This window comes from Vespa crabro, chromosome 23 (genome assembly GCF_910589235.1).
Source record: "Vespa crabro chromosome 23, iyVesCrab1.2, whole genome shotgun sequence".
In the NCBI taxonomy this organism is placed as follows: Eukaryota; Metazoa; Arthropoda; class Insecta; order Hymenoptera; family Vespidae; genus Vespa; species Vespa crabro.
In genome coordinates, this window is record NC_060977.1 from 4,261,837 (window position 1) to 4,287,303 (window position 25,467).

Here is a 25,467-nt window from a genome sequence, read left to right on the forward strand (position 1 = left end):
ATTTCATTATTGTACAAATTCATAATTACATTAAACATGCGTTTTGAAAAAGAAAAAGGAAAAAACATCTAAAATCCATCAGCAGAGATAAATTTCAGAGCGACGTATCTACGTTTGAGTGTTACACGGTTAATTATGTTATATTTAAATTTAACTATTCAATATAATACGTAGAAAAAGATGGTCGTATCTTGGAAACTTCCGATCTAAAGTCTATTTAGCAGCGTCTGATATCTAAGAGCCTATATGCAAATGGAAACTCGATCCTAAGCTCAATGTCTGAACTATGATCAATATGGACTATGATTCAATATGAAATAAAAAGTAAATATATGAAAGAAGAGAGAGAGAGAGAGAGAGAGAGAGACGAACAGATGGACAGACAGACAGGCAGAGCATGCGAATTAACAAGAGTCACGAGAGCCACTGAGATCGCACAAAGGCACAGGCTGGGTCAGTTGCGAGTTTCTAGGCGATTCGATAGGAACGTAGCGGCACTCGTGTTAAAAAAATGCATTCACACGCACGCACACGCTCTCAAAAGACGAGCGCGAGCTAAACGACGAAATGTATGCCACGCTATCGAAGCGCATCGCGGTGCAACCAGTATCCATTGGGTCTCATTGTAATTCGTAGTGCCGCAAAAACGACACTGGCCGGCTACGTTTCGTGGACAAGAGTGGAGCTCATAAAAGAGGCGAGGCTACTGGCAAACTAAATTCGCTATACCGATTGTTTCTTCGTTTTTTCGTGGTAGAAAAGGTAATGAGATCGAATTCCTCGTGATCGATCGATCTCATGTGACCCTCTTCGAATAATTTAAATAACGATAAGATATCATGTGTACGTGCACTCTAAATAAACTTCACGATAATGTTACTTACCACTGAACCTCCCCACCCGCACATCCACACATACGCGCTATTATCGCTAAAATATAATTATTATTTTTATCACCATGTTGGTACTATTACTTTTATTTTTATTATTGTTGTTATTATTATTTTTATCTCTCTTTTCTCAATATTTACCTAATTTTTTCACATATCCACCAGTTATACAATCTGGGACAAAAATATGAATTATTTTTATTCAATTCTACATGTATGTACAAGGAAATTAACTTATATTTTGTAAATCGATCATATATTGCATATTTTATTGTACGTAAACGCATGAAGAATCACTTTGAAGGAATTTGATTTATAAATATTATTTATACCTAATTTAAATTTCATGTTCAAATGCAATTTTTCCCATTGATCTTAAATTATTTTCTCCGAGGATTTTTTAAATATTATGTCTTGTACCCTTAGGCATTAAGGCAATTGCCACAATTATCTTATTATTATCGTTATTATTATTATTTTATTATTATTATTGTTATTAACGCGTTGTGAATGCCGTACCAATTTAACATAAATGCTTTACGGTAATGCCGAAATCAATTATTTCGTTATAGGATGCATATTATGATAAAATATTATATAAAACGATTAAGTTAAACTGTATCGTAATACTTTATGCATTTATCTTAATATCGGCAATCATCCCTATAGCATTCGACGTGTTAAATATGGTTGTAACTCGAATAGGCCCATGGGCCCTACTCGCACTTTTCAATGGCCACGCCCTTTATCTCTTCAAATCTCCTCTTTTTCCTATATTCCTTCAAAACCTTGACAGACATTAATCTTTGGACGTTACGACATCAAAATCATATGCACCAGGTATATATAATATATATTTATAATTATTAATTTATTTAATATAATATATATATATATATATGTGCGTGTGTGTGTGTGTAAAATAAATTGTATATTGTTATAAGTTAATAGAAATTAAAAAGAGAAGAAAAAAAGAAATTCATCCAAAAGGAAAATAAATACAAACGAGAGGAAAACAATATGTTCGATCAATTACAAATTTTCAACTGGATAGTTTATAATTTTCCATTGGTACAACTTGAAATCATATTAGCTTTCACGCATGCTTTTCCGCCTATATCTACCCCGACTCTTCCGTACACGTGCCGAGAGTACTTTGCGCACGTGATCGCGCCAACTTTTACACAACTAGACTTCGTATTGTTATAATGATCGCTCTAAAGTATTGAAATAAACGCAAATCCGATGATCTCTACCTTATAGATCATGTGAAAGCAATGTTGGATCGAAAGTAAAAAAATAATAATTCCATCGACGATTGAAAAATACATTCTAAAAACCGACGAACATAAGTAACAGTAATATTATAAAGCGCAGAGGTAACCGGACGACTTCTAGTTCTTACATAAAATCATCGACGTTAAAGTTGCTTCCTTACCAAGAAAATTACGAATCGTTTTCTCTCATTAAATCATAACAGTGCGTTATAAAGATCCCGGTTAATCCCTATTTCTCACGCATTATTAAAAATCATACGAATCGATCCGATTTAAATATCGAGTGAATAGACAAAAATGAAGTAAATAATTGAAATTCTTTTTATTTCTTATCGTAAATATTCCGCGCGTCTAATTTTCTTGCAATTTATTTACGATAAATTAATACGATAAATAAATAAATGAATTATTTAAATCGTATTGACAAATCTGAAAATTATCTCAATAGAGATAGATTAGAGCCATAATGAATCCAGCAGTCGATGTGCCGCTAGAGAATCTCCTTTCCTCCATTACCGTGACACAGCGTGAAACTTAACAAGAATATTTTCTATTTCTGGATGGACGTATCGTATTTATAGATCGTTCTGGATTCTCCCTATGTATTTATAGAAGCGTTTATCGTAATCCTTCCTTTTTCTAAGCGGTCTCTCCCGACTGGAAGCGGATAGGAAAGCTGTTCGTTCCAGCTGGTATGCTTCGATACTACCGAAGAACTACAAAAGAAGAAAATGAATAAGCGTGCGTGCCGACTTCATCTTATGTGTCGTTAAAAAAGAGCAAAAAGATTTTCCTCTGGCATTAATGAGAACTATCGGAGGCAAACATGTACATCCTACACTTTTCGATATTACCGATAACGTCTATGTATTATCTTCGTTTTCTTTCCTTCGATCTTAATAATGCGATGCGACGAGCACGAACATAGATACAGTATAAAGTAATCGCTAATAGGAGGCAAGATACGATAAAGGAACACGTCAAAGTTTCTTTTCGATAATACTTGGATATTTCATCGGCGCTCCCGACTAAACAAGGACGAATAAACAAGGATCGTAGAACGCATATTTTCAACGTTTCCGTATTCAAACAACCATATAGATTTTGCATTTCGTGTCGTGCGTAGGTCGAAATATGCCGTTAAGCAATTGAGGAAAATCCAGCCACGGAAAATCCTAGATATGTCACCGTGTTAAAAAAAAAGATAAAAAGAAAAAATAAAGAAGAAAAAAAATCTTTCTTTAAAATCTTCAATATGACGTTCGAATAGCGGTACCAATTTTTATCGCTATGATCCTTCATGAAAATTGAAACAATGTTTTTCTTTTTTCGTAAATCGATGTGAATAGATAAAATGTGATCATACTACCTACCCACTTCTCGATTTAAACTAAATATTACAAGTCATCAAGATCCTCATCTTGTAGGAATTTCTGGTTCGATACAAGAGATATCTTTCTATTTCTGGACATTCTGTGGTATATTTATAGAGCAAGTCAATAGTGGTCGCAGGCTCTCGTTTTACCAGCGTACGTTGCCTGTGGTATAACGCACATAGGAAAGCGAGATCTTACGTGAAAGCCGTTAAGGCCGTTCCGAAGGAGCAGTTTCTAGACTTGCCAGAGAGAAACCAAGAATCGGAGAGGATCTCGGCGCTGCCACTACCGCGACAACCGTCGACGCCGCTTAAAGGTCGTGGAAATGTCAACAAACGAGCTCCGACAAGGACGTTTGAATTGGTTGCAATCGTTCGTGCAAGAGCAATATGCGTTTTTCACGCTTTTCTCGGCATATTCATGAAGAAACAAATATTAAATGCTGATTTTAATAAGCTCTCTTCTCTCTCAGATATCTTTATGGATTCCCTTTATGTTATGTTTATTAATCAGATTAACGAAGCCATCATATATGTTCAATATTAATATCTATTGATAGATATTGAAAAAAGTCTTTGAAGTAACTTAACACTTAAGAAAAATGCTTTTTAAATGACGTCATAAATATCAGAAAATAAATCTTTTTCTTAGCATTCAGTATCAACAAGTGTTATATGGTAAGTCTTATATTTATTTTAATTTTATATTTATATTTCATATCGATATTTGTTCGACGTTTCCAATTTCACGTGGAATAAGATTCGACGGACTGATTTGAAATTATTTATCTACGTTAACGACTAATATTTTAATGAGCGGCATAAATACATTTTTCGAAAGGAAGAAACGAACAAATATTATGGTGTAATTTGATTCTTTCTTCGAATAATATTACACTATATAGGTAGTCTTATATAGTCTTTTTTTCCTTCTATACAAAGAGATCTTGTTCAGACCAGTATTCAGATCAGTGTTGTCCGATGACGTTCGACGACGATATCAGCCAAAATCGATAATGTTAAAGAAGAGTTGTCATCGTTCCTCTCTCTCTCTCTCTCTCTCTCTTTCCCCCTCTTCATTTCCTCATAATTTGCGCAATATTTTCAAGAGAAATGAGTGTAACGTAATCCCCGTAAAATTATTTATCCATATTTGAATTCTTCTTAATCAAATACTTTCGTATAGAAGATCGTCGTTGTTTCTCAGAATATCTGAATGCAGAACGAATCGATCTTTATATCGTAATCATAGTACATATTATGTATTTCTTTCGACGTTACAAACTTTATCTCGACGTCATTATACCGATGCGAAACATTTTCCCAGAAGCTATTGTATAATATTTTATTTTTCACATAATTTCAAAAGTCGTGTTCGGTGGATCTTCTCGAGACGAGCATCGATGTCTCCGATTCTTGAAAACGATTATGTAATAAGAGGACAATACCTTTTTACAGTAGTAGAACGTTATTGAATATTCGAAGAACGTTTAAAAAATATGTGTATGTATATATATATATATATACATATTCGACTCGCTGACGTACATTATGGGTTTGCTTTTGTAAATTTCTCGTCATTGACAAAATCTTATAAGATGTAATAAATAATTATATTCTAAGATAAAATTTTCCTTTTTATATTCGTCCTTACGACAATATATTTCCCAAAAGAAAAATTTGTCAAATTTATCTACGCATATGTATTATATATTGTAATATCATCATTTAACTAACGTTAATGTTATTGTCGAAACATTTTCGGTAAAGGCTAGACGCATAAACTACAGTTGGGAAATACTCGAGACGTACGTAATTTTGCGGAACGGCAATACGACGAACGAAGCGTGTGTGCTCGGTTACAGTTAAAATCGATTTATCCACGACCTTATTTCCTCAAAAACGTTGCTCTGTACGACAAACATGCGTTGGCCAAGCACCATTTTTGTACTGACGGATTTTACATGTCCCTCATTTGTTGTAGCCTACGCACAACTTTACATTCGAATAGGTAGACGAAATTGAAATTCGTAAAAGTCTTCAATTTTTTCATGAAATCAAATGATTCGAATAATCCATTCGCTGTGTAATGCAATTCGTTCCCAATGGTCTTTTTCTTTTCTTTTTATTATTAGTACTTTTTCTTCTTTTCTCTTTTTTTTTCTTTTTTCTCTTTCTTTTTCTTTTTTCTCTTTCTTTTTCCTTTTTTTGTTTTTTTTTTTTCTTTTTCTTTTTTTTGTATAGGAACAAACTCTTAAACGATTCTACAAAATTGTAAATCGAGTCGAAAGTCAAATGTTGCACAATGATCCACAGGTCGGAATCTCGCAATGTCTTCGTCTTATATAGCACGTCGACTATGCCGTCTGTTGGGAGTTGGTGCTCCAATTTCCTGGACCAAGTCCGTACCAAACTTCTCGATAATCCGGTTACGTAGCTCGCTTTTCTAGTATCACATAGATAGATAGAGATAAAGGAGCATGTGGTAACGATTCAAAGCGTACTCATTCCATTGAAATGCACGTATCGTTCGATTTTTATTATCACAGTTTCAATCGTTCGACCATATGAGAAGATAATTTAACAGAATCGTACGAACTTGCATATGACCTTGTTCGATTGTATTTCAATTAATTTTAATAAGAAATACTTTGGACATCGTGAACGAAAGATCCTCAAGGGAGTTAACGACGCTTTCTTTCTGTCACGTGTTCGTGTTCTATCTCTTTTTCTTTTACCAAGTCATAAAAGACATATATAAACTCGATTAAATATATTCCACGAAGGGAGGCTCGTCATTTTTTTCATTCCAATGATTTACATACAATATTATGCAAATAAAATTTTCGACTTTGATCTGATTAACAAGAATAACACCATACTTTGACAAAGGGAATTCGACGAACGACCATCTCTTCAGATATGTAAGTAGTCTCAGCATTTTCTATACTGGCGGTGTCGACGTTCGTCGGAAACTAACATTACATTTCTAGATCAAGGACTACGATTGCTGCGCCTCGCCGATATGGAAGAATCGCGAAACTCACTAATAAAAAAAAATATAACTTGGAAGGTGACTTAGGCTTATCATTGTTGGTTTCTCTTCTTTTTTCTTCTTTATATGTATACATACATACATATATACATATATACACACACACACATATATATATATATATATATATATGTATATATGTAAGAAATGAAAATAGAGTTGACGAAGTGAGGAAAGAAGGAATGGAAAAAAGAAAAAAGAAAAGAAGAAGGAAGGAAGAAAGGAAAGAAGGAAAAATCAAAGGTGCGCTCAGCTCGTCCAACTGTTGCTAAGGCACCGAACTTAAGTTATTCCTTCTGCATATAGCAGAAATCGACGAGAGGAAATAACAAGACGAAGAAATATTGTAGAAAGCTTAAGGAGGGCAAAAAAAATTATCGAAGAAAATAAATGAAAGTGACTCACTTGACCAGGATCCTCCAGAAACAGCCAAAGCTGGAGCCGTTTGGCACTTCGCTCGCGTACGATATAGTCATTTCCTGCCTGACCGGTCGAACTCTTCTCTTCCTTCCTTCCTTCCTTCCTTTCTTCCTTCTTTCTTTCTTTCCTTTCTTCCTTCCTTCCTTTCTTCCTTCCTTCCTTCCTTCCTTCCTTCCTTCCTTCCTTCCTTCCTACCTTCCTTCCTACCTTCCTTCCTTCCTTTCGCTTCTCTTATTTTATTTTTTATTTCTATTTAAGAAAGCGCGACTCCTTTTCTTTTTCGTTCACTTCCTTCTCCTCCTTCTCCTCCTTCTTCTGCCTCTCCTTCGTTTTCGTTTTCCTCGCGTACACCGATCCCTCGCACCGTGTCGTTGGTGTTTCCGGTGGAGAAGCTGCACACTCGCGCACATGCGGCGCGCGGGCCGCTTTACTAACTTTGCCCTTTCTCTTTTTTTATACCTACTCGATCCCTTATAAACTACGATCGAGGGCTCTCCGATTGACCGACTGTTTATATTGTCTACCGCGCTCGGTTTACCATCCGGCAGCTACGTTAACGCGCGATTGGACGAGACCAGCTGACAGGGCGGACCGACTGTCTACTAACTGAGCTCCACTGACGGACGACAGGAGTCATCGGGAGAACGGGGCCCGATTCTGCCACCTCTACCTGGCCCGAACAGTAACGGCTCTTTTTAACCGCGGGACCCCTACCTTTTATTACTTTTTATCCATCACACACGCACCCACGAACATACATACATATATATATATATATATATATATATATATATATATATATATACGTATATATATATATATATGTATTTTTTTCTTCTTTATATAATCAAATTAAACTCTTCATGTTCTAATCCTTTTACCATTTTCTTTTCTTCTTTCTCTCATCTTTTTTCCTACTTTTTTCTTTTCATCAAACGAAAGCTCCAACTTCTGCTCGAAGAAATCTCTATTTCGATTAATCGAAGTCGGGTGAAAATCATCGATGGGTCAGTTTTTAAAAATCGAACCAAGATATAGAGAGAAACGAAGATATTTTATTAAAAATCTGCGATAATTGTTTATTCGAAACGATGACCATGCATTTTCCATCGTCGAGAGAGAAAGCCAGAGTCGTTGCCCGCCGAGAGAGATTCCTCCGATTGAAGAAAGATACGATGGAAAAGTATCTCGTAGACTCGCTTGTCCTTTCGTATAGTCTCGTAGCAAAAAAAGTGTTTTGCGTTACGTCATGCTTACCGTGCGTAAATAAATACAAACATACGTATGTACATACATACATGTTCGTTTGGAAAAATGTATAAACTTTCAGCGTAGCACGTTTAATCGTTACAAATCTAATGAATGATCGGAAATTCTTTTTCGGATCGTTTCTCTATATTATCGTTATGGATTAAACGAAGATTTTCGATAATTTCGCGACGATTACTTGAATTATTATTCATGGGAAAATAAAAAGAGTTTAGAAAACAATCGATCGAGTCGCGTGAATTATTTGTCGCGATCGAATGGGCTTATCTTTCGCTAAAAAAAATATATTATCCAGGAGAATCTTGGTTTGCGAAGGTATTAACAATAAAACATATGTGTGTACGTGCAATATATATATATATATATAAATCTTATTTAACACGCATACGAAACACTTATTTAAATGCATGTACACAATCTACATACATGTATATATATATATATATACACAATGCAATATGTATAGGATATAAGCGCCATTGAAGCAGATGTGAATTGATGTGCTCCAACGCGAAAGTGCTTTTGACGTATGATTTACGAGCTTTTCGGATCGCTAACGCACGTCTGGCGTTCCAAGTGGACCTTCTTTGGGTAAAAGTAGAACAAACTCGAACAACTCTGCATCATACGCAAGAAAAAAATATATCGCACGTTTATATAAAGTATTGTTATTGTTGATAAGCACGTTCAACATCGTCGAAGTCATGATAAAAGAATAACATTTGTAAAATGAATCTATATGAGAAAAGTAAAACGAAAAGGTTCGAAATTCTGATAGAATCGGTATTTTAATTTTATGTCATATACATATTGACCGACTGTCGACTACGGCCCTGTTTTTCGCCTTCGAGCAACTTACGTACATATATACGCGACGTTGCTTGCTACCGCGGTGGTAAAGTTTTCGAAACGACATCTGACGACCAATATCCGTAGCTTCCTCTCACCTTGCAGTGGCCTAGCCTGCGGCATACGGTCCTTAGTGTCGCGGTACGACCTTCCAATACCATCCAACGGTCACCTTTCACCTTCCCCTATTTATTCTCTTCTTTAATTTAATGGAATTTAAGGGAGAAGCTTACACTTGCTTCTTTCTTGGCGTAAGCATAATTTTCATTCAATGAGAAAAAAAAAAAAGAACTATCATCGATCTTATCATCGATTTAACACTTTGAACACAATAACATTGTTTTCAGAATAGATTAGTTAGAAATATATAAATATAAAAATTAAAGGGACGTACCAATGACGTCAGCTAATTCATTAATAATTAAGATAAGTTTCTGATAATACAAGAACTTCTATCATGTTGTTTTCGGTCATATAGAACCATTCGGTTCTATAGAACCTTTGACAAAAATTAAGATATAATTTCAAAAATAATTTTTTCTTTAAATTCATTTCATGGAAAAATAAGTATCTTGTACGTATCTTTGTACATAAGTATATATTCATTTTAAACAGTCATAGACAGACTAATTTGCTGTCCTTTTTCATCTCTTTCTCTTTACTAATTGAGAATATAAAGACGTTGCAGCACGATATAGTATAATCATGCCCGTAGATAAGCCTAATCCAAGCTTAAGCGACATACAACTCATCATATCAAAGTAAAAATGTTAGAAACATTTTCATGAATATGGAAACTAATATGTTATATCTGTAGGAATAAATTATTTAAAATGTTGATTTTTACAACGTATTTAAAAAAAAAAATCATCGAAATCCGTGAAATGAATCGTAATTCTATAATAATTACCTAGAATGCTAAAAGTGAATATTATATGGGACGAAAACTGAACGTTTCTCGAAAATATATCTGAAAGAATAAAATGTTTTGAGTTTCATTTTATTATGGAGATAAGTCACGCGCTAAAAAGATCAAAAGACGACACATGATTTATTGAAAGCGATAGTAATACTTTTTACACGTCAAGTTAAACATGGCACAAAAAACGGAATGTAGTTCTTATACGACCAATATGGAATCAACTATATCTTGAGATCCTTTTGAACATTGTACACAATATTCGCAGATGTTTGAAATAACTTCTTCTCGAATTCAGTCATACGTAGTCTCACTATCTTTGTGACGCCGTTTTCGCCAATCGCGCAAGGTAATGATAGAAATAATTCATTACATATGTCGAAATGTCCCTAGGATATGAAACGAGAGTCAGAAAATAGATAAAATTTATTGAAATTATTATATTAGAATTTAATGTATCTACTTGTATCATAGTCGATACGTTCAATATGCGTTGTGTATTCCCCAATATTGCATTTACGATGTCAGCCACGCAAAGTCCTATCGTAGTATTCGTATATCCTTTCAAACATCTGACCACTGTACCTCTAAAATGTGTCACATTTGAATTGATTAACATCTCTCTCTTTTTATTCTTTTTCACAAGAAATTCTTTAATAAAATAAAATGTAACTTACAATTGAACTACTTCCCTGGAAATTTCGTACCATTTTTCTTCGTCGGTTTCCAAACCAATATTCGGTATGATATCGCGAAATTGCACTCCTGCAACGTTCACTCCAGACCAAAGTGGAACTGTGCAATATGAAATAATCGATAGAACATATAAGAAAAATCATCGGAAAATCTAAAGGCGACTTAGATAATATAAAGTTAATTAATAAAAATCTTAATTCTCTATTGCATAAAAATAAAAATGCAATAGTATAAGATATAAGTATATATATATATTTTTAATTCGCAAATATAATAAAATAATAAGTGAAATAAAATTATTTTAATATATAAATGATATTACATGATATTACATATATATATATATATATACATTTACCTTGAGAATCTCCGTGCTCGCCTATTATTATACCGTTAACGGAACTTGGAGCGATACCTAAACGATCTGAGATTAAGTATCGAAATCTGCAGGTATCTATATGAGTTCCGCAACCGATAACACGATAGTAGGGCAAACCACTCACTTTCCATGTTACATATGAAAGAATATCGACTGGAAGGAAGAGAAAATTTTGCCTTTTTTTCTTTTGTTTACATTTGAATTCACGACCAATCAAATTCGTAATAACCTGGATTACTAGCGATAACGAAAACCGCGTTAGGACTAAAACTTAATAAAGGAGGTATTATGGTTTTGAAGATGTCAGTATTTCGTTTTGTTAAATCCAAACGGGTTTCGCTTTTTTGCTGTTTTATTCCTGCACAAATGACCACTACTCTGGAATTGCTCGTGATACAAAAATCTACAAAGAAGTTATAATTCATAAATTAGTGTGTGTGTGTGTATGTGTGCGTGCGTGTGCGTGCGTGTATGGGTTGATTATAAATGAAAGGAACCAATTGAGTATCTCATTTCTTAGGACCAAAAGAAAAAAAAAAAAATTGAGAAAAGTTCCATAATTTCATATGTTAAATATTTTAAGAGTATGGAATAAAATACTCCACTTCCGGTGAGGCAGGAAGGATAATAATATTTAGTTTTTCTTATGGAACACTTTATATTTTTTAATTAATTAGATATTCTAATCAATTATCTTTATAAAATTATTAAACAAGTATAAGCCTAAAGTTAATAATGGATGAGATATTAGCGTGTATATTTATCATATTAAAGCTGTTAATTGAGAATAAAAACTGTGTAATTAATTTATAATAATAAAAAAAAGAACAGCTTTCTTAATTCAATAAATTTTCATGTCCGTCATTTTCTTGTGCACATAATCGACATCTTCTAATTATATTTTTTCGTACATTTAGAAACATTCCATATTTGATTAATGGCGTTCATAATTTTTACTTGTTTCACTAAAATTAATATAAAATTTAATAATTTTTTACAAATAATCGATGAAAATATGCAATTAATTAAAAAAATACAAAGTGTTCGATAAAAAAAAAATTAGAAATCATCCGGGTCTAATCGGAAGTTAGCTGTTCGTACTCTTAAAATATTTATTATATGAAATCATAAAATTTTTCTTAATATATATATTTTTTTTTGTCTATTGCTTCTAACAAAGGAAATATTCAACTGACCCTTAATTTTTAATCAAACTATATATTTGCTTTTAGTCCGTTAGGATTAATAAATAAATCAAACGATGTTATTTATTAAAAATTCATAAAAAATCGCATTACCTGTATCAAACTCGATATGTGGATCTCCTATAAGAAGTGAACCATGAGAAAGGTCCATGCCCTCTCCTTCCAACTTTTTCGGAAACGCGTCGACAATAGCAACATGCGAGGCGATTTTCTAGTATTGAAATGATTAGGACATTTTTTTATTTAAAATTACTATGGTACGATGAATTTCTGGTACATTCCAAGATTATTGATTATAAGATCTCATATATATAGCCATACGATTTCCTCGTATGACATACAAACTTTCACTTTGCCTCAAAGTAGACTGTGAATGGAGAAGAAAGAAAGGAGAGAGAGAGAGAGAGAGAGAGAGAGAGAGAGAGAGAGAGGGAGAGAGAGAAAGGTTCCTTTATACCTGAAATAGAAGCGCGGTGGCAACACCAATACCGACCATGCCAGCACCGACGATGGATACTTTATGACAACAATCTCTTACGGGATTAGACACCTTGCACAAGAGTTCCTCACGTAGACATACCGGTCTGAACAGTGAGAACAAAGAACGTCAAATGAAAAATCTCGATATATTAGATAACGGAGAATCAAGTTGAAACATTTGATTTTTAAAAATATATTTTAACGCGATATATATAACGATACTTACTGCAAATCTGTTCGTTGCTTTTCAGATCCACAAGAAGCATCACCCGTGAATGATGCTGATTCGATTATCTTTCCATCATTTTTACCGTTTAAGATATCCTTTAATATAGTCGGTGGTAAATCTCTAATACGTCGATTGATACCAATACTTCTTTTCGATGTGACATATTCCCAATTTTTGAAACAGATACGTAAAAAGGGAGACGACAAATGGAGGGTTAGTACCATTCTTTTAATTACACGGTTCCCGTCGATTTTTCATGTGTTTCGCAACAGTCCTTTCCCCTCGCTCGATTCATATAGGGCCAGACATTTTCGAGCGACATTCGCGGAAACTTCGATATACTGTCACTGCCACAGTTTGTCAATTATTATACGAATCCATGGTTACACCGCGCTTGTAACTAATTTAATACTAATTTATCAGTAACGGATAAATGGAAAAGATTGATAGGTTATCACCTAATTATCAAATAGATATTTGAAGTGAAATATTTCCTTAATTCTTATATGTTAAATAATTCGGGAACATTTATTACAAATATCAGTTTTATAAAAGAAAGAACCTTGAAAACGCAAGGAGCATTAATAGTATGATAATTCATAGTTTAATTGTAAAACATACAATACGTTTCAGTTCCTAGAACAATGTACTTTGCATCTTTTCTATGTAATAAAGAATTTAGATTTAACTTTATTTCATTGGGAGAAGTATTATAATGATACTCCTATCACGACGTCAATATTAATTACAATATTAATACTAAAACTCGTACGTTTCTGGCTTGAATTTTTTAACGTTGAAAAAAAAAAAAAAGAAGTAAATTGCGACATTTGTATATGCTTGTCATAAAATTAAAAAAAGAAAAGAAATTCTCTTGAACACAATTTTAAGTAGATATTATAAAATAAATAATACAGTTAGCACCTTTAACATTCATCAAAAGCAAATTCCACTAAATAATTAATTATTGTGAAATAACTAAAATTTCCGTCGAATTAAATTATTATTATTAATAATAATAATAATAATAATAATAATTTCATCGAAATAAATGCAATTGTATGATATAAGAAAAAATACTGGAAGCAATCACCGATATCACGAGTTGCGAGAATAGAATAATTAATGTTCGAATAAAATAAATATAAATTGAACAGACATACGACATATAAAGGGCAAAGAAAAATGTAAAGTAGAACGCGCATTACTGCCTGTAGTTTAAAGCTTCAGATTTTTCTGGACTTCATGTATTGTATTGGCTGATTTTTGAAGTAGCTCCCGCTCTTCATCCGTCAATATTTGATTAACAATTGACGTGACACCGTTTTCCCCCAACATAGACGGTAGAGATAAGAAAACGTCCTCGGTAATACCATGATGACCCTTCAATATCATTACACATTTATTACTAATTATTAATTATTAAATATGTAAATATTCGATATATGTAAATAGTGGATATTAAAAAAAAAAATATTCATTTAAGTAAGTAATGAATTTCGTTGGCTCAATATTAATGAAAACATTTGCATATGATACGAACAAAACTTCCTACTTTATCCACTTACGGTAAGTTTGACGGTAACGGCATGAACTTGATGAGTGTTTCGCAGTATCGTTGCTGCAAGACTCGATACGTTAAGTCCGATTGCCCAGGAAGTATAACCTTTGAGCTTGATGACCTCATATGCACTTTCAACGACCTGTTTATGTAATTCATCCCAATGTTCTTCGTCTTTGCTAGTACCGATGTCAGGTTTAAGATCGCGGAAACGTACACCGGCGACGTTTACGCTGGACCAAAGCGGCACTAAAAACATTTTAATAATTATGATAATTACTTGGAATAAAATGAAATTTTCAAAACTATTAAAGTTGTTCAATAGTTGTATTTATTTGTTCTATTTACCGCTACTGTCACCATGTTCTCCAATTACCCAGGCATGACAAGAGGTCGGCGCTACGTTGAGCTTTTGAGAAAGTAAGAAACGAAAACGGGTGGAATCCAAATTGGTGCCGCTACCAATAACCCGATTCTCCGGCAAACCGGATAACTTCCATGCTACATAAGTCAATATGTCAACGGGATTAGATACAATCAATAAGATCGTATTCGGACTATATTTGACCAGCTGAGGAATGATCCCTTTGAAGATGTCGGTGTTCCTTTGAACAAGATCGAGTCTTGTTTCGCCTTCTCGTTGACGAGCACCCGCAGTCACGATACATAGAGTTGAATTCGCTGTAGCCGCGTAGTCCGTACTGGCATTGATCCTTGCGTTCTTCAAAAACGCACTCCCGTGTTGCAGATCCATCATTTCTCCTTTTAGCTTGTCTGCCATCACATCGACGAGAACAAGATCGTTCGACACGTTCTATAAACGAAAATACACTAATATTCTACATATATTCGTACTCTCGATTAATATCTTCATAAAGGATAAGTCGATCTCTAATACGAAATGTTAAATATTTATTTATATAACATATAAAGAATAAAATTATGCATATATTTTTCTCCTCTCTTTTTGTGATTTCAGGTTCATTTTGTAAAAGAAATTTTACAATCTTACGTTAAAAAGGAAACAATGAATACTTACATTTGTCAAAATACTAAAGGCACATGCCATTCCGACTTGGCCAACACCCACTACTGTAACTTTGTTTTTTCCATTCGAGGTGGGTTCCACAACGGTGCTCAATAATTTTTCATTCAACGACGTCATTTTTCTGAAAAAAAAGATCAATGTTAAGTCAGAGCAGGATTTCTTTCGCTTTGGAATCTTTCCTGTTATCTACCGTCCATTATTTCGGTATTTCATTTTTTATTTTCGCTATTCTTCAGTATTTCTCAGTATTTTTTATTAAAATCTGTGCATAAATATATAATAAATATATAAATATTTTATATATTTTATAAATATATATATTTTATAAATATTTTTATATATATATATATAATGTTCTATTGTTATCTACTCCAACGTAACGCAAATCCAAATATTAGGGGGGGGAAGGAAGACAGATAACAAAAAAGATCCATCTTCTCTATCATTCAGATGATATCTTCATACTCTCCTCTTCCAAAAGCTCCCTTTCCTCACGAAATGGAAGCAATTTTAATACTAGAAAGGATTAAGATTTCGGATTTTATTAATTAATAAAATTAAAGAAAAATATAATTTTAGAAGGCTGCAAAATTTTCTATATTCACGTAATTATTAATAACACAAACGTTAATATTGTTTAGTTGTAAATAAATTCTAACAATAAAAATAAATAAGAAAAATAAATTTCTATCAAGATCTATAAAAATGTAATGTCTTTCGCAATTAATATTTCAAGTTTAAATACAATTTACGAAGTTTATTTTGGCACATTATCAATAACAAATAAATTATTAATAATCTCATTAGTAATCGTCAAACGTCTAGTAGATGTTATCTTCGAATCGATCGATTAATCTTTAGATTATTACCATGCGCATTATTATTGTTTATCATTCTGTGTGAAAGTATGACGAAGAATTACATCTAGATAGATATCTTATTGAATCAAAATATAATTTGCAATGCATAAAAAGTACGAGCAAATATTTCGGAATAATACTCTTCACGCATAAATTTTTGCTGAAGGTCATCGTACCCGGAAGGTCAAAGGGGTCAGATAACATCACGTCTCCACATTTATATTTCCTGCGTTCGAAACGACTGGCTATTTTTATCCAATTTTTTCATGCTTCCGTATTTTAGAAGCGAAGAAGATCAGAAAAGCGATTGTTCGACGATTAGCAAATATTCGAGAAAAATACATTCAGAGAAGCAATAAAACAATAAATGGTTTGTTGAAACAAAAAATAATATTCTGTAAAAGCGTCGTTTAATAATGCAAAGTAAAAGACGATTAATTAAAGAACACATTACATAAGGAAATATATACAATTTTATATTGAAATTTTGCCAACTCGTAAACAGTATTTTATTTTATTTTATTTTATTTTATTTTATTTTATTTTATTTTATGTGAAAAATAATCGTTCGTCTATAAGATAAATACATATATGAAATTTTTACGATATACATATATTTCGAATTACATGTATCGATAATAATTCTCAATAAATGATATTAAAACCGCAGCTGGAGAATTAATCGCGGTTTCCTTTTCTTTTTTTTTTTTTTTTTCAAATCGTACACAGTCAAGTGTAAAATTCCAGATGGGGAAAGAACTCATATTAACAGTTTTATCGATTATAGATATTTTGATAGGAGAACAAATGACATTGTTAGGGAACGTAGCCATAAGATGGCACTACGATAGGCATTAAAGTTTGACCGGCATTTTTGCCGGTATTCTATATCGTATCATAGAAAAACGACATATGTATGATACATCTCTGGAATTTAATTGCAAATTCAACATATTCTATTAGAATCAATTTATAAATTTAACCGAAGGAATGTCGCGATAAAAAAAAAGAAATTATTGAAGTATCCATCATGCCGTATCGCATTCCATTGTATCATACTTCACAGAAAAGAAACGAAGATCCATGACGATAAATAAATTCCGCACGTTCACCTCTTGAGAAATCCTTTTTTCTTTCCTCTTTTTCTTTTCTCCCTCTCTCTCTCTCTCTCTCTCCTTTTTTTTTTCTTTACGAAGAAATATCAATAATATCAGATAAGTAATAAAAAAGACGAAAATTACAGGTTTACATTACGTATAATCATTAGACATCCCTCTTATTACTGTTTCCTATCGTTAATATCATAAATCGATGAAAAATAAAAATGTACAATTTTTCTACGTTAAAGCATAACGTGTTTTCACTGACCTTTTAAGTATATATTTCTCGTAATCTCAATGAAGATAGATCCTCAAAGCTGTTGCAGACCGATAACGAGAGCTCAAGTAAACTTCCAGCCGGCACGCCGGTTTACTACTGACTGAACTGACAGAACTCACAGTAGCATTTCCTAAGGTGACCTTCATTCTCCCACTTTTTATACTTACCACCGGCTCGTACAGCTGTATGAGTGCGATTAACGAAAGAAAAACCATGATGTTATTGATCGTTTCGAAAAATCGTACCAACTTATTGTTGATTTTTTACAATGAATTTCAATTTTAAAACCATCTTCTCATTTCGATCGTCGACATATATATATATATATATATATACATTTTATTTTGCTATCTCATAGGTAATACTTTGACTCCCGTAGTAAGCCGGCGCGTATGCTTGAAAGCACGTAACACCCGAAGATATTTCTTGGAAGCATGTGCCATCGATAGTAGGCGCACACGTTTCTGTCTGATGCAATTTTTTTTTTTTTTTTTTTTTTTAGAGACGCGAGCACGCATTCGTTAATAATTCATCAGCGAATTCATCCTTTATTTTCGATTCTAGCGTAGAACGTTCTTCTAAAATCATATTTCATAAGATGTCACGATTATTACAAATATGATATTTATTCGTTTAAAATTAATTCTTACATTTCAAACTCTGAAATAATTATTTCAATTACGTAACTTTATTAATGATGAAATCAACTTAATTAACCTGAATAGTGTGTATATAAGAGTATATTATACAACGTAAAAATCGAATATACTTTTCAAAAATTAATATTCTTTTACGAAAGAAGAAGAAAAAAAAAAGAAGAAACAGTAATACAGTATTATAACATTAGTTCATACACGCGCTTTGGAAAGTGACATAAAGTCTATATATTAAAAAGAAATCGCAAGTGCGATAACGAAAGAAATCATCGAGTGTGTGTGATTTAATTTTATCTGATGTAATCCACGTAATATTTGAGATATCTCAGATTGCCGTATATATGTTTCGAACACAATATAATTAGAAGATCAATGGAATTATGCACGTGAATACTGTCTAATGATGCTCGAACGAAAAGGATGAATCATATTAGGCAACCATCTGTTCTTCAAACTAGAATGATGCAAGAAACGCGTGTGAATGGTGAAATTCTAATAATCGTAATAAAATACAACAGATTATGTTATACGTGAAAGTACATCGAGCAAGTGTTTTCATTCAAGATAATCTTCATAAATTGTTACGATATTAGAAATCTGATTATATTCCTATTTATAGATTGAAGAATCGAAAAAAATTACACGCAAACAAGTCATGAAATATACCAATTTGAAAATAGTCTTACGAATTTATGTAAATATAATAAAACTTTTTACGAGTCATTCGACGCGACGCCACTATTATTAAAATTTATATATGTTAGTTAACATCACCATCTGCACAGGATAAATATATCTTAATGTTATTTAAATTTTGTACACATATAAATTCTTTTTTCATTGTCGTGGATTATTTCCAGAATTAATAAAAGTCAAATATAAATAATATTATTTATAACAATATATACATATATATATATATATATATATATATATATATATATATATATATATATAATAGCAGATTATACTGCACGATATATGATTATAATAGACAATAAATACAAGCATAATGTTTACAATTCTATTGCATATATTTAGGTGTCGTTAAACTTTCTTTTTACTAACATATTATTTTCCTGATGTGACTAAAATAAATGAAATTTATTCAATTTTTTGAATTTTGTATTTAGCCATTTTATACAAAACTGTATTTATCACGTTATAATATCTGCATATAGCGTGATTACATAAAACTTAATTCTTCGAAGCGGAAATCAGGTGTATATATATATATATATACACATATAGACGAGGATGGTCATTGATCGATTTTCTTAAGACGAGACGCCCAGTCCGATATTTACTTTTCTCAGCAAATAACTCTCCCACTCATCCTAACATTTCGTACGTCGAGCAAAGTGATACGTGAGCGTGAGCACGCGTACAACGTTTCACTCTCAATCACGTGAACCATATTTTAAACTTTTTCTGCAAGTAGACACATTCTCTGAAGTGGTTCGATTCATTGGTCGGGCTATAGAGTCCATCTAACGCTTTGGTATTTTATAAATCTATAAAATCATACAACAGCTTAAAAATACTCTTACAATTAGTAATAGTATAAGATATGATTGTATTTTTTATGCACTTCTCAATTAAAACAATTGTTTTAATACGTTTATTCGTTTATATTATATAATTAACATTTTTATAAATTGTATTTACTTTATAGAAAAAATAATTATATATGAAAGATAGAAATAAAATGTACCAAGAAATATATAGTTTTAATCCATAAAATCAGAAATAAATTATAGAGTTATACACGATATCAACAATATATAAATGCATCAAATAGCTCATAATCATTTTTTTCAGTTAAGGATGTCTGTTGTCGCGCTGTTAAATTACATCGTTCAGTTAACTTTTATTTCACTCATTCTGGGAACGTAATGGCGCACACCCCATTTAATATTCGCCTCTTTGTCAGTTTTAACAAATGTATATACAGGCCTTTTTAATTTATTCATATATTCTAACTTTGATAAAAGATTAGTTGATGTTGCTAAAACAGAAAAGATATTTCTATATATAATATATATTTTTCATAATATTGTATCTTACACACACGCACGCACGCACGCACGCACGCACACGCATATTCCATGAAATGATATTTACACATATACACATCTGACTATTATAAATTACATATATATATTTGTACATATATTTACAGCTTTTATGCTGTATTTATTTTATCTTTGATCGTAGAAAATATATAATTTTACACAAAAAATACACAATAAATTGTTTCATGCAATTGTCTCAGTTGCTAAAAGCAAATTCGTTGTAACAAAATATAAATTGAACTTACATTTATTACAAGTAATAATACATATTGTATTTAGAAGTAAGTATACAAGGATGTATTTCTTGTAACTCTGGAAGAAAAACAAAAGTATAAATTAAATATTACATATGTACACATAACACGGAATTGACTTTTGTACAGATTTGTATTCACAAATAAGTTTTATGTCGTTTTTGTGTGTTAACATAAACTTACTACACAAAATATTTGCATTGTAAAGTTCTTTGTAAAATGGAGATTAAGATAGAATGATCGTATAAAGTATAAGTTGTAACTTTCATAAGTGATTGGTATTTATATATATATTTTTGATTATATATACCAAAGTAAGTTTTCTTATTAAACTTTCTCTTGGCCCAGATTTGGCCACCTATTACTTTCAATAATGTACAGTTATGGTAATTGTAAATATGATTTCACTTTTACCATATACAACACATAAATATACAAGACACTAAACTTAAATAATATATATTCTTATAGATATATGTATTATATTATTGCCATTAGTTTTCTTAACTATAATTATCAAATCATGAAAATTTAAATAATATAAATATATAAAAATTATCGATATTCTATAAAATACAAAATATTAGATTATTGTATGCTTTAGTTTAGCAGCTATGCTTTGGCGCTGTAATCGCAATATCAAAGAAAGAACGAAGTTGGCTGATCTAGTTTCGCCATCTAGTGCTCGAAATATTAAGTAAGTTTTGAAGGAGTATAGAAATTCTCTTCTGTCTTCAACCATCTAGCTATTGGATATAACGTAAATGATCATATGCGGTGTGTACGGGCAAGATCTAACTTGTTGTTAGGTTATTTTTGCTTGGATGTCGACAAAATTTTGTTTATTCGATTAGAATAACGATCAATCATCGTCATGGAAAAATCACAAAAAATGCCCAAAGTGGCTAAGGTAAAATGATTATTATACATTAGTGTATTTTATTTTATAATTATAAATCATACATATACATATATATATATATATATATATATATATATATATATATATATATATATATATGTATATATACTGTACTTGTGTAATTGTAAGACTTATTTACAATTAAAATTTTTTTAAGGTAAAAAACAAAGCACCAGCGGAAATTCAAATCACAGCAGAACAATTATTGAGGGAAGCAAAGGAAAGAGATTTGGAAATTTTACCTCCAGTAAGAATAATATAAAAGATCTTTATGGCATTATGTTAAACCTATAAATAATTTTATTTCTAATAGAGAACAATTCACCTATAAGTATTTTCTTTTAGCCACCTAAGCAAAAAATATCAGATCCTCATGAATTGGCTGATTATCAACATCGAAAACGAAAGATCTATGAAGATAATATACGTAAGAACCGTATGGTTATAACGAATTGGATAAAATATGCTCAATGGGAAGAAAGTCAGAAACAAATACAGAGAGCAAGGTACTACTTTGTATAGAAAAAGTAGTAAATTTTGTAGTAGTTAGGTGGCTTTCAATTAAGTCCAATTTATTTTAGATCTATATATGAACGTGCGTTAGACGTTGATCACAGAAACATTACATTATGGTTGAAGTACACCGAAATGGAAATGCGTAATAGGCAAATAAATCATGCTAGAAATTTATGGGATCGTGCAGTCACAATTTTACCTAGAGCTAATCAATTTTGGTACAAATACACATACATGGAAGAAATGCTCGAAAATATTGCTGGTAAGATTTGATATAAAAATTAGGAATTATTTTTTATTTCGCAAAACTAGATTCAATAAAGATTTATTATAGGAGCACGTCAAGTTTTTGAGCGATGGATGGAATGGGAACCTGACGAACAGGCATGGCAAACGTATATTAAATTTGAATTACGATATAAAGAAATACAAAGAGCAAGGGAGATATATGAACGTTTTGTAATGGTCCATCCTGATGTAAAACATTGGATAAAGTATGCACGTTTTGAAGAATCTCATGGATTCATAAATGGAGCACGCAAAGTTTATGAACGTGCTGTAAACTTTTTCGGAGATGAGAGCTTAGATGAAAGACTATTTATAGCATTTGCAAGATTTGAAGAAGGACAGAGAGAAGTAATATTTTAAAATAACAATATATAATGTTTGTCTATTAAAATACAATATAACTTTAATATTTCTTTGATAGCATGATAGAGCAAGAATAATTTATAAATATGCTTTAGACAATATTTCGAAAGAAAGAACAGAAGAAATATATAAAGCATATACCATACACGAAAAGAAGTATGGAGATCGTTCGGGTAAGATTTATTTTGTATATTAAATAATTTGAACTATTAATATTAATTTGTATAAATTTATAAAAAAAAAAAAGCAAAGTGAATTTTATAAATAATTTTTAAATAGGAATTGAAGATGTAATAGTTAGTAAAAGAAAATATCAATATGAACAAGAAGTCAAGGAAAATCCTTCTAACTATGATGCTTGGTTCGACTATTTGAGATTAGTAGAATCTGAAGGGAATCCTGATGTTGTAAGAGAAACGTATGAACGAGCTATAGCAAATGTCCCTCCTACTAAGGTAATGAATATTTACATTTTAATAATTCTGAAGTCATATTGAAGTTCTTTTCCATAAAATGAATTTTATTTTTTTTTTTTTTTACAGGAGAAGCAATATTGGAGACGATATATCTATCTATGGATAAATTACGCATTGTACGAAGAACTTGACACGGAAGATATAGATAGATGTCGTCAAGTTTACAGGTACAGTTTATTTCATATTAAATTATTGTTATGTACAAAGGTATAACTTTATAATATTTTTGTATTTTTTAGAACCTGTTTAGAACTTATTCCACATAAACACTTTACTTTTTCTAAAATATGGCTATTTTATGCATTTTTCGAAATACGGCAAAAGAATTTGACTGTAGCAAGAAAAACATTGGTATGCTGTTTTCTTTTTTTTTTTCCATTTTTCTTTTTCTTCTTCTTTTTCTTTTTCTTATTTATAAGCATTGAATTATTCTATTTTCAAATATTTAATTTCATTTAATTCAGGGTATGGCATTGGGTGTTTGTCCAAGAGATAAATTGTACCGCGGTTACATTGATTTAGAGATACAACTTAGAGAATTTGATAGATGCAGGATTCTTTATGAAAAATTCCTTGAATTTGGTCCTGAAAACTGCACAACATGGATGAAAGTAAATTACTTTTCTTATAGTTAGATTTATCTTATTTTTCATTTCACTTATATTTTGTTTTCTTATTATAATGCCTGTACAGTTTGCAGAATTAGAAACTTTATTAGGAGACATTGACCGTGCTAGAGCTATTTATGAATTAGCTGTGTCTCAGCCAAGGTAAGCTATATTTCTTGAAATTGCAACTGAATATAATTAAAGTTGCATTTTTCTTTTATTTTTCTTTCTTATTTTTCTTTTTTTTTCTTTTTCTTTTTCTTTTTTTTCCTTTTTATCAAAAATTTTACGTTCAATATCTCCATTATTTTTATTATTTAGATTGGATATGCCTGAACTTTTATGGAAGTCATATATAGATTTTGAAATATCTCAGGATGAAATAGAAAACGCTAGGCAACTATTTGAGAGATTATTAGAACGAACTCTTCATGTCAAAGTAAGTTTGTTTTCGTGATATTATTATTTATATATATATATATATATATATATATATATATATATATATATATATATATATATATTAAACTTAACAATTTATAAATATTCTATCACATCATATTACAGGTTTGGATAGCTTATGCTAAATTTGAATTAGCTAATTCTTCATCAGAGGTTGACGTTGATAATGTTACTTTAGCTCGCAGAATTTTTGAACGTGGGAATGATGCATTACGTTCAAACGGTGACAAAGAAAGTAGAGTATTACTTTTGGAAGCATGGAGAGATTTCGAAAATGAGAAAGGAGACGAAGAGAGTCAGACTAAAATTATTGCCAAAATGCCTCGAAGAATTAAACGAAGAAGACGCATTGTTGGAGAAGATGGAGTATGTGGATTAAAATTAAATAGTTTTGGAAGAATTTCGATAAAATTACATAGTTTTGAACATTAATCTTATTTATTGTTTCAGAATGATGGATGGGAAGAAGTATTCGACTTCGTATTTCCAGAAGACGAATCACAAAGACCAAATCTTAAATTCTTGGCATCAGCGAAAGCATGGATGAAACAAAAAATTTCCAATGAAACTGTTCAAAGTGAAAATAAACAATTAGAATCGGACAATTGAAAATAATCTATATCTTTTATATTATTACAATATTTAAATTCTGTAAAATAGATAAGTATTGTGTACAATTTTATATTTATCTTGACTTATAGAATGTTAAAGATATATAAAATTATGCCTTTGTATTTTTTAAATGTAAATACAGTTTATATTTTATAATTAAAAACAATTATATGTAATTTATATTTAAAATCATTATATCTAAAATCCTTTATTATAAACTTTTAGCAATTTTATTTAAAAATACGGGGGTTTTACAATATATTCTGATACTAATATTTATCATAACATAAGATATGTCTTACCAGGTGAGGAATATAAATAATTTTTTTGTTAATTATAAAAA

General features: G+C 31.3%; 4 protein-coding genes and 1 long non-coding RNA gene across 6 annotated transcripts in view; 1 reads left to right on the plus strand and 4 right to left on the minus strand.

Annotated features, from left to right (window-relative positions):
* LOC124431997 (bestrophin homolog 15) overlaps positions 1-7,217 on the minus strand; it is a 66,669-nt gene extending 59,452 nt beyond the window's left edge. For both annotated transcript variants that reach the window (XM_046980454.1, XM_046980453.1), the window contains exon 1: positions 7,003-7,217. Coding sequence is in view for 1 of the 2 variants with exons in the window: in XM_046980453.1 (XP_046836409.1) it covers positions 7,003-7,073 (71 nt within the window). In the remaining variant the exon portion in view is untranslated. The remainder of the gene's footprint in view (positions 1-7,002) is intronic.
* Positions 7,218-10,121: 2,904 nt separating this feature from the next.
* Positions 10,122-13,491, minus strand: LOC124432037 (L-lactate dehydrogenase B chain-like). Its single transcript, XM_046980535.1, has 8 exons — positions 13,041-13,491; positions 12,792-12,918; positions 12,428-12,545; positions 11,359-11,532; positions 11,109-11,282; positions 10,732-10,849; positions 10,518-10,641; positions 10,122-10,443 (listed from the first exon to the last, which is right to left on the minus strand). The coding sequence occupies exons 1-8, from the start codon at positions 13,265-13,267 to the stop codon at positions 10,279-10,281; spliced, it is 1,227 nt and encodes a 408-aa protein (XP_046836491.1). The 5' UTR covers positions 13,268-13,491; the 3' UTR covers positions 10,122-10,278.
* Positions 13,492-13,624: 133 nt separating this feature from the next.
* LOC124432038 (L-lactate dehydrogenase-like) lies at positions 13,625-18,034 on the minus strand. The gene is made up of 5 exons (XM_046980536.1): positions 17,881-18,034; positions 15,644-15,773; positions 14,953-15,418; positions 14,612-14,853; positions 13,625-14,426 (listed from the first exon to the last, which is right to left on the minus strand). The coding sequence occupies exons 2-5, from the start codon at positions 15,767-15,769 to the stop codon at positions 14,262-14,264; spliced, it is 999 nt and encodes a 332-aa protein (XP_046836492.1). The 5' UTR covers positions 15,770-15,773; positions 17,881-18,034; the 3' UTR covers positions 13,625-14,261.
* A 1,621-nt stretch (positions 18,035-19,655) lies between these two features.
* LOC124432003 lies at positions 19,656-21,440 on the minus strand. The gene is made up of 4 exons (XR_006944165.1): positions 21,061-21,440; positions 20,869-20,935; positions 20,263-20,556; positions 19,656-20,062 (listed from the first exon to the last, which is right to left on the minus strand). It is a non-coding gene; the product is annotated as an uncharacterized LOC124432003 (long non-coding RNA).
* Positions 21,441-21,602: 162 nt separating this feature from the next.
* Positions 21,603-25,217, plus strand: LOC124431983 (protein crooked neck). Its single transcript, XM_046980426.1, has 14 exons — positions 21,603-21,787; positions 21,957-22,046; positions 22,145-22,305; positions 22,381-22,577; positions 22,650-22,951; positions 23,025-23,139; positions 23,246-23,421; positions 23,509-23,609; positions 23,682-23,793; positions 23,907-24,053; positions 24,136-24,212; positions 24,372-24,489; positions 24,618-24,878; positions 24,963-25,217. The coding sequence occupies exons 1-14, from the start codon at positions 21,752-21,754 to the stop codon at positions 25,119-25,121; spliced, it is 2,052 nt and encodes a 683-aa protein (XP_046836382.1). The 5' UTR covers positions 21,603-21,751; the 3' UTR covers positions 25,122-25,217.
* The last annotated feature ends 250 nt before the right edge of the window (positions 25,218-25,467 follow it).